The sequence below is a fragment of the Echinops telfairi genome, unplaced genomic scaffold, assembly GCF_000313985.2.
Source record: "Echinops telfairi isolate 266 unplaced genomic scaffold, ASM31398v2 ScPeMD7_2565;HRSCAF=3150, whole genome shotgun sequence".
NCBI classification, from domain to species: Eukaryota; Metazoa; Chordata; class Mammalia; order Afrosoricida; family Tenrecidae; genus Echinops; species Echinops telfairi.
The window spans coordinates 12,344,183-12,353,749 of NW_022106463.1; the positions used below are offsets into that span (position 1 = coordinate 12,344,183).

Sequence of the window (9,567 nt, forward strand, 5' to 3'; positions counted from 1 at the left end):
TGGATGGATTGACACCATGGCAGCATCAGTGCCCTTAGTCTTGGGAACAGTTGTGACAATGGCCCTGTGCTTTCTTTTATTGTGTTTTGTTTTGTTGTGCCTTGGGTCACTGTGGGTCGGAGCTGACTTGATAGCATCAAACAACAGCAACATAGCATGCATAAGTGCATATACTGTCCGTGTCTGGCTTAAATAACAGGAATTTGGATTTCTGATGGTATGTAGGCATTGTCAGTTTTTATGGCCTCCCAGTGTGTTCCAATCTGAACTCTTCTCCTTCCTGTCTGAAGATTATTACTACATGCATTTGATGACTTTACTTTTGCTAGGATTCTTATTGTTACAATAGACCCTGAACTGTTTTGTTGTTTTATTTTCATTAAAAAGTACTGTTTTGCCATCTCTCTGTGATTGTGTGAATGTTTCCACAGAAGTTTTAGCCCTCATTCAACAATTTCTACACAGATACATCCATGAGATTGGTTATAGTCTTCACGATTCGTCAATAGTCTCAATATTTCTGCTCTGGTTGTTCACTTCTCATGAACTTCATTTTCTTCCCTTTTAAACTTCATGCTTTTCTATAATTATTGTGGTCATTTGTTCTCATAAGGTGATCATTTTTGGTGAACTAGTCTATTTCAACCAATTTATATTCTCATAACTAAAGCTAATATACTTGGAATTGGTTTTAGATAAAAATAAACTTCCAATAATACAATTATTAAGAATAATCCCTGTCTCTTACTTGCTTTCAAATCATGATGTCCACGTGTTTCAGAGTAAAACTGCACTCAGTAGAACTCTAAGTGGCTCATTTTTCAACCTTTCTCTGGCCTTCACCCTCCAACCTTTTGTGGCTGAAGGCTTAGCTGTCTATGTCACCCAGGGACTGTCCTTAGGGTCCCACACATCAAAGGGTGAGTGTGTCCTGTCATTCCTCTGGCTCACTTGTTGTGTCAGGAGTCAACCTCCCAGAGAGACTGAAGGGTCTGTTCTGAGACTGAAAACATGATAAAATTAGGATGGAAACATCTCACTGGCTGGTGTGTAAGTCTCTCTTTCCTGATGTTCATGTACAGTTTAGCAGCCAAAGCCTCTGCTTCAGGGAACTTACTAAAACGCATGGTCAGCAGCACAAGGGCTTGCTGTTGTGGTTCTTCTGAGACTGGTCAGTCTCATGTCATCATGTAACAAGATGTATTTGTGCGCCGTCTGGGTTTCTGTCTGTCTGCTCAGAGGAGCAGGCAGTAATGATTGCTGTACAGTAGCGTTGTGTCTCAGAGTTTGAAAATTGTCATGAAGTCTGGATTCTTTCATTATTTGTTTTTCAACTGGGTTTTGATTATTTTTTTTTATTAATGTTGAATGCTGTCAACGGGCAGAGTACCCAAAGTACAACTTTAGACTTTTTAAACAATACGTGTAAACTGTCACAGTTCACCAAAATGACATTCTCCTTTCAGCAGCTGGTCTGCCGGTTCTTGGTCACTTGAAGTTCTTGAAATCGAAGACTGTGAGGTCAGGGCTTTGAGTTGCCCTTTGTTCTGCAGACCACTGGGCCTCCCAAGATGGTAAGGGGCTAAGGGAAAAGCTGCGGTGTCTGCAGTGATTTCTACTTGTTAACAGCTCATCCTGCTTCCTCCTGTAATTCATAAATACTCTATTTCATCCTGTGGAAAGATTTGAACAGCGCACCCTTCCTCATGAATGGAAGAGATGATTGTATGTGGACATAGGGGTTAAATTTTAGAGCATTTATCTAAGTTACGTCATGTGTTATGAGTGTTCTCTTTTCTGGACCATGACAAGATTGATAAGATTGCAATGGCCCCAGTCAAACTGTGGGGAGATAAGTTCACTGTAGAACTACATGGTAACTTTTTAAAATTTGGGGCTCTTACAGTTCTTTTCACAATCCATCCATGCATCCATTGTGTCAAGCACATTTGTACATGTTTCCTTCATCATTTTCAAAACACTTTCTCTTACTTGAGAACTATAAGGTAACTTGCTGAACCAGAATTTGTGGGATGTTTCAGGATGCAGTGGCCCTTGAGGACGTGGCAGTGGACTTTTCCCAGGAAGAGTGGGCCTTGCTGGATCTTTCCCAGAGGAAACTCTACAGAGACGTGATGATGGAAACCATCAGAAACCTGGCCTCTGTAGGTATGGATGGCTTCTTTTTAAAAGTCACCTTCTCCTGGGACCACATGTGGCATACCCGTTGTTGGTGCTCCACAGTGTGGGCCCAGTGATGAGAGGACGTTGATAAATGGGACAACGTGCCCTTTGGAGTATGTGCCCTTTGGAGCATCGTGTTATAGCTTCTCCATGAATATAGACTGTGTGTTACAGGGATATCTTATTTCAATTGTGACCGAAAGCTTTGTTTCTTCTAATGTTGTACACTCGGAGAGATATTTGTGGTCTGAGCATTGCATCGAGGCTTACTATGTCCGTCACATGTTTGACAAGATAAATTACATCTCCCCACACTCTGGACACCTTGACTAACAAATCTTGCCTCAGTGTCAGGGAAGTGTTCCTTGCTCGTTGCTGTCTTCCCCATGATAGGTCTTTCTCCATGAGCAGCAGGTCAGCCACGCACATTTGATGTCCCAGAGTAGCCAGAGGAAGACCTGAGGAGAGTGCAGGTAGCACCTGTCCAGCACCGCCGTGCTGAGGGCTGCAGGAGGGAAGAAGCTCTGAAGGACCAGGCTGCAGGAGGGAATGAGATGTGAAGACGTCCGTGTGAACTTGTCTCTTTGGGTCGAGCACACCCTTCACAGAGACTGAGCTTGCTTCTCGGACCGTGTCCGTCCCGGCACCGCAGTGCTCACAGAGAAGGTGGCCCTCACTCCTCTCTTCATGGTCCGTGGGGAGTGTGTCTACTTTATCCTTCCTTTGCATTCCAGTTGTCAGTCTCAGTCGTCATGGCACTGCCTCCTGTGGAGTTGCTCTTTGACTGTGGTCTAAGTCCTGAAACAGGAAAATGTATTAAAATCTTTTTTCTCACAGAAACCTTTTCCATCTGAGTAGTGCCTTTGCTTCTGCTTTACTTTTAACCTTAACTTTTAATCATGTTTTCAGTTTCTCAAAACTTTGATGATGGAGAAAATCTGTCCTCTGAAGATGCAGTACAGTTCATGAAAAATGACACCTGGTCCTCTATGATAGGAGAAGTCTGTGAATTGCCTGTCACTGAAGATCAGAATAAAGACCAGACTGTGTTTGTGAGGTGAGTGTCACTCAACTGAGACAAAGAAGTGTTTTAAAAGAGAATTTGAAGATGGCATCATGGCATCGAAATGTTTTTATCAGAGAAGTGTTTAAAAAGTTAGTGATAAATGTAGAGGTAATCTAATTTTCCAACACCTTTTAGAATCCTCTCATATGTATATATGTTTTTCTGTGTTAACTAGAGAGCCAAATCCAGAGACCCTCATATATGTGTAAGAAAATGCTTTATAACACCAAGTTGTTTATCAAGGAAACAGCCCAGCCCAGTCCAACTTAAGTCCGATAGTGTTTCCTGAGCCCCTCTTCCTTGGGAGTGGGCTACTGAGCAACAAACTGTAGCGATGGAGAGTGGAAGCTTGTAGTTTTTGTAATTTGGTTGCAGTTTACTGGGTTGTTTTCTGGAGAGAATCTGGGAAGCTAAAGTTTTGATTCTCTTCTTTGGTTATTCCTGTTTGAAATGGGAAAATGAATGTGATTAATGTGTGTTAGGAGCTCAGGATGAAATCGTCACTTGAATTTTCAGAGACCATGCTACGTAGCAAAACTGGCTGTCAGAAGGTCAGAATGGCTGACAGAAAGCCTGGGCCTGGCTGGATTCAGTCAGAGTCCTAAGGCCATACTCTATCAATGGAATAGTTTAGATAAGGGTTAAGATAAGATAGAGAAGGATTGAACTTGACTGTTTTAATAAGTGATTTTAGGATTTGCCTGTACTAGATTTATACTGTTTTATTCTGCCTATTGTAATTGGTATAATGATTCATATAAATCATTATTGGGAAGTAAAAATAGAGAGTTTGTAAGACTACTCGCCTTTAGCCATGAAATTGGGATTTGAATGGGTTAGGACAGGCCTGTAAAGAAGGCTCTAAAAGGATACACCCCACCCAGTGTCTTCAGTGCTCAGGACATCAGAAGGTGAAGAGACTTGCCTAGGGTGCTTTTGACAGTTTGAAGACAAAGAAACTCTTTGGCTTTTTGAATTTTGAATTAGTGGATTGTGCCATTTGCTGGAAAAAATTTGGAGCCATAATGAAACTCTCCTCTCTACGAATGAAGGTTACAGGAAGCCTGTGGGCAGGCTGAAATGCTTGCTAATAGACCACCTGGATCTACTTGTTGAGTGGAAGTGATTGAAACCAGCAGCAATACAGAGATGGGTTGAGTCTGGCCACTGGCACCCATGGACCTGGTTCAGAGGGACTATAGGAGAAGACAAGAACAAGTTGACGGGTCTGAAGTTCATGACCTAGTCCAGGGGGCTAGGGTTGTTGAGAATTTGTGACTGGGCTGATGGTCTAAATGCAATGGATACCCTGTGAGGCAGCCCACATTGATGAAGTGACCAGACTCAACCAGATGAAGATAAGACTTTTGAACCTGTGAACTGATGCATACTACTGCTGCCTTTATGGATGACCTCTTTTGATTTGACTTTGCTTATGGATGCAAACTTCACAAGGTTCCAACTAGCATGAATATTCTTAACGTTGAAAATTAGGATTGTTTCCCCAGAGCACTGGGTTGATGTAAGAGAGCAGTATCAAAATTGAATACCCAAATTGGGAGATAAAGGCATGAAGTCGTTGGCCTACAAACTATAGGATATTTTTGTTTGGTTCACTTAGAGAATGTTATATTTAAATTAGCGTGGCACCTTGTTGATTTGTGTGCATTGGAGTTTTATCCTGTTAGGTACAGATATGATTTTATTATTGCCTGTTTGAAAATTAAATATGGCTAAAGAGTTGTGTGAAAGTGTCAAGTTAAAGGGTGGTCTGTGGTAGTTACATAAGCTGGTGTCAACGTGAGACTATTACGAGTCAAGGGGTAGAGTTTAACCTATAGATAAAGTTGCAGTTTTATGACCTCATTTGAAGACGACATGGAGATAAATAGTTCACCATAGGCCAGACCCTCACTCTTTGCTTGACATTCTTATTGACAAGCCTCATGGAGACACACTGATGGAATTAGAGCCCTGGAGCTGAAGGAGCCACATGGAGACACACGGAGGTGCTGAGATACTTCCACCACCTCTTGATCAACAAGACTTTCACCCACTGGCCTGTGATCTCTCAGCATTTGGGGTCACTGCATGTGTTGTGTGAGTCTGAAGAGGAATGTATGGACTGGTGTTGTTAGATCTCTCCGGGGACAGATATACCTTGGTCCTTGGCTCCTCGCGCGAAAGAATTCACGCCGAAGCCTGGTTTGTGATCCAAGTGAGTTTTATGAGTGATAGAAGAAGTTTCAGGTTTACACAGGCACCCATAGGACCCCTCCCGAACCCATCGCTTGTCTGGAAGCTGCTCACAGAGTCCCCCAAAAGTGTCCCACTCGATTCTGGGCTCCTCCTTTTCAAGAATTCCGCAGGGAGGCATGGTGGATGACCCCTGGTTCGACCCCATTGGCTGAATTGAATTCACCTGGCCTAGGTGGGCCAATCCAGGTGCAGCGCCCACCCATGCCTACCCAGTGGGAACCTGAACCTCTGAGCATGTGCAGTGTGCCACTCCTTTGTTTCCGTAACTTGGTCCTCTGGGCATACCTTAATGGACATCCCAGCCCTAAGCTAGCCTACCTAACAGTATTGGTCATAATGGTTAATATTGGACTTACGGACTTACCTGGATTCGGCTTGGATGTTTTCTTAATATACAATTACTTCTTATATCAAGGTCTTTCTTGTACACGTGAGTGTCTATGAGATTTGTTTCTCTAGTCAGTCCAGACGAACAGAGTTTTCCAACTTCAGAAGCGAAGTACCAGTTCAAATTTCAAAAAGGCCCAAGGCACCTTTTTTGCCCACTTAAGTCTGCCTATTTTTCTCAAGGCATGTCTTTTAAAATGCAATTGTACTGTGCACTCAAAGGCACGTAGTGCAGCATACCTTTTCTGCACATTTTTGCAGGCATTTCCCATATGTACCCATTTATTGGAGCCAATTTAATAGCTGAAGGCAGTGAGATTACAAACCCTCTCTATTCTTATTGACCAATAGTCATTTCTATCATAATTATATCAATAACAGTAATTAGAAGAAATCAGTATAATCCTTGTACAGCTAGATCTTAAACTCAATTCTTAAAATAGTCAAATTCAATCTTTTCTCATCTAAACTACCCCATTCATGTGCAGTATGGCCTTAGGCCTCCAGCTGCATCAAAACAGGGCCAGACCTTCAGTCAGCCATTTAACTAAGCAGCATAGTCCCACAGAAGTTCATGGGGCGATTTCGCCCCCTGAGTGCAAAATGTGTATAAATCACATTCATTTTCACCCTTCCAGACAGGCATAACCAAAGACAACTTTTTAAAAAAAATCATTTTATTGTGGGCTCATACAACTCATCACCATCCATCCATCCATCCATCCATCCATCCATCCATCCATCCATCCATCCATTGTGTCAGGCTCATTTGTACATTTGTTGCCATCATCGTTCTCAAGACATTTGTTTTCTGCTTGAGCCCTTGGTATCAGCTCCTCATGTTTTTCCTCTCCCTCCCCCACCCTCCCTCCATCCCGAACCCTTGATAATTTGTAGATTGTTAATATTTTTTCATGTCTTATACTGTCCAATGTCTCCCTTCACCCACTTTTCTGTTGTCCGTCCCACCCCACACACACACACCCCCGGGGGGGCGGGTATGTTGATCAAATCCGGCTAGACCAGAGGATGTACAGTGGTATGGATAAGAGCTGGAATCACAGGGAATCCAGAACAGATAAACCCCTCAGGACCAATAATGAGAATAGTGATACCAGGAAGGTAAGGGAAAGGTGGGGGAGAAAGGTAGAACCAAAGACAACTTTTAAGAATCAAAACCTTCACTTCATATGTCCTTTCCAGAAAAATACCCAGTGAATAGTGTGGCCCTGTCTTACCTCTGGGTAGCCAATGAAGAAAAACGACAAGGCAGAGGTCAGACAAGCATACACTGTCCATTTTCATGATTTGTTTCTGTAGTACCCCACCCCCAGATACCAAAATGTGTTAGGCTGGGTGAACTAGAGACACAAATCTAGAAACACTCATATATGTGTAAGAAAGAGCTTTCTATCAAGAATTAATATTATATCAAGGAAACAACCCAGCCTGGTACATCTCAAGTAAGTGCGATACTAGTCCAAAAGCCCCTCTTCAGACTCACACAACCACATGCAGTGATGCAGATTCAGGAAGATCACAAAACTGTGGGTGCAAAGTTGTGTGGATCCAATGATGGTGTGTCTGGCAGCAGTCAGGGTCAGCTAGCAGGAAAGTGAAGGCTGAGAGAGACCGGGAGGGTCCCAGGGCCCTGCAAGCTAAACTCCACACCTGCACTTTTATAATCTTCAGTTTGACATGAAATTTTGTAACTACCACAGTATATAAATGTAAACACATGCATGCATTGTAACCCTTATGGTACACGTATCTCAAACTTATTACTGTTGGTTGTATTTTGACTGATGACTTTGCTATTGGGTGACTTCACTCACCCAATATGAAATACTGAATAATTAAAATATATCTTACTGATATACCATTAGAAATCACTAAAGTGAAGAAATAGAATGAGCATAATGGTAGCATCTTCATCAGATGGTTTAATCTGAAACATGAAACAATTCAAGGTAAAAAGAAGAAAACATGTTTACTGTGTCTAACACCGTTGAAACTAACAGATATATAATATAACTGTTTCTTGCTTGTTTTAACAGACAGCATATGATAGGGAATGTCAGTGAAGTCAATGAAGACTATCAGTGTGGACAGCCCTTCAGCTGGATTCTAGATCTTTCTGTGTTCAGAAGAACTCCTGTGGAAGCCTATTCTTCATCATATCTCCAGTGTGTGGAAACCTCCATGGATCATTCGTCACTTGCACAACACATCAGCTCTCACTTTGAATATGGTACCTCTCAAGATAAGGGATGTGAGGAAGTCTGCAGTTGGTCTCCTTACCCCAGGACCCCAGTTCAAACTGTAACTGGAAAGAAATCCTATGAATGTAAAGAATGTGGCAAAACTTTACGCTATCCTTCTCACCTCCGTACACATATGAGAAGTCACAATGGAGAAAGGCCTTATGAATGTAAGGAATGTGGGAAAGCCTTTGGTCAGTCTTCAGGCCTCAATAGACATATGAGAACTCACAGTGGCGAGAAGCCATATGAATGTATGGAATGTGGGAAAGCCTTTCTTCAGTCTTCAGGCCTTATTGCACATATGAGAAATCACAGTGGAGAGAAGCATTTTGAATGTAAGGAATGTGGGAAAACCTTTGTTCGGTCTTCATCCCTCAATAGTCATATGAGAACCCACAGTGGAGAGAAGCCATATGAATGTAAGTTATGTGGGAAAGTCTTTAGTGTGTCCTCAAATGTTATTCAACATATGATAATTCACAGTGGAGAGAGGCCTTATAAATGTAAAGAATGTGGCAGAGCCTTTTCTCATTATTCATCTCTTATCAGACACAGGAGAATTCACAGTGGGGAGAGGCCCTATGAGTGTAAGGAATGTGGCAAAACCTTTCGTTGGTCCTCAAACTTCTCTGTGCACAAGCACACTTGCGGTAAAGAGAAGTCTTAAGTAAGGATGATTTGCCATGTAATAATGCTTAAAACTACAAATTCCATAAGAGAAAGCATCTTAGAGAGTAAGAAGGCAACAGAAATGGAAAGAAAGGATCATGAAAATTATTTTGTGCCTTTGGGAAAACTAACAATTTCATTGTATGTACACATCTGTCTTAATAATGGCTAATTCTTCAGTTTCGTGAGCAGCTGTGCAGGGGTGTACTTTCCCAGTTCATGCTAAATTTACCTCAAAGCTTTTTGTATCACACGTAAGGATTTAGGGAGCAGCCTTGAACATTCGTTAGTTTGTGGTTTAAAATTTTTAAGTTGATGGTTAAATTGCAATAAAATGCTGATTTTATATTTGGATTGAGAGTAGTTTTTGGCTAATTGGCTGTGCTTTGCTTCCATGTTTTTCACTTTTACCCAGTTAAAAGTTAAGAATTTTATCCTTGTAGTTTTTAAGTTGTCATGGGGAGGTACTTTGTCTACTTACTTTAGAACCATTGATCATTATTCTCTTAAATTATCATTTTGAATTTGATGCTGCTCTGTGGCACAGTATCCTGTACTCTGCTCCTCTTATGCATTAATCTTGCGATTCTGGTAGAATTCATGAACAAACCGTTGTAGCTTTGTGGGGAACAGAAGGAATTCTCTTAAGTTGTCTCCCCAAAATATTTACCAGACTTAGCTGCTTTAGCGTGACTGTACAATAGGCAGCGAAAGTAGGTCAGAGGTTATTCTCCTTAA

At 41.8% G+C, this 9,567-nt stretch overlaps 1 protein-coding gene across 1 annotated transcript; it reads left to right on the top strand.

The window, feature by feature from the left end:
- The first annotated feature begins 2,138 nt into the window (after window positions 1-2,138).
- On the top strand, window positions 2,139-9,175 carry LOC123522127 (zinc finger protein 426-like). Its single transcript, XM_045293979.1, has 3 exons — window positions 2,139-2,165; window positions 3,094-3,241; window positions 7,954-9,175. Exons 2-3 carry the CDS (start codon window positions 3,150-3,152, stop codon window positions 8,825-8,827), a joined length of 966 nt encoding a protein of 321 aa, XP_045149914.1. The 5' UTR covers window positions 2,139-2,165; window positions 3,094-3,149; the 3' UTR covers window positions 8,828-9,175.
- The last annotated feature ends 392 nt before the right edge of the window (window positions 9,176-9,567 follow it).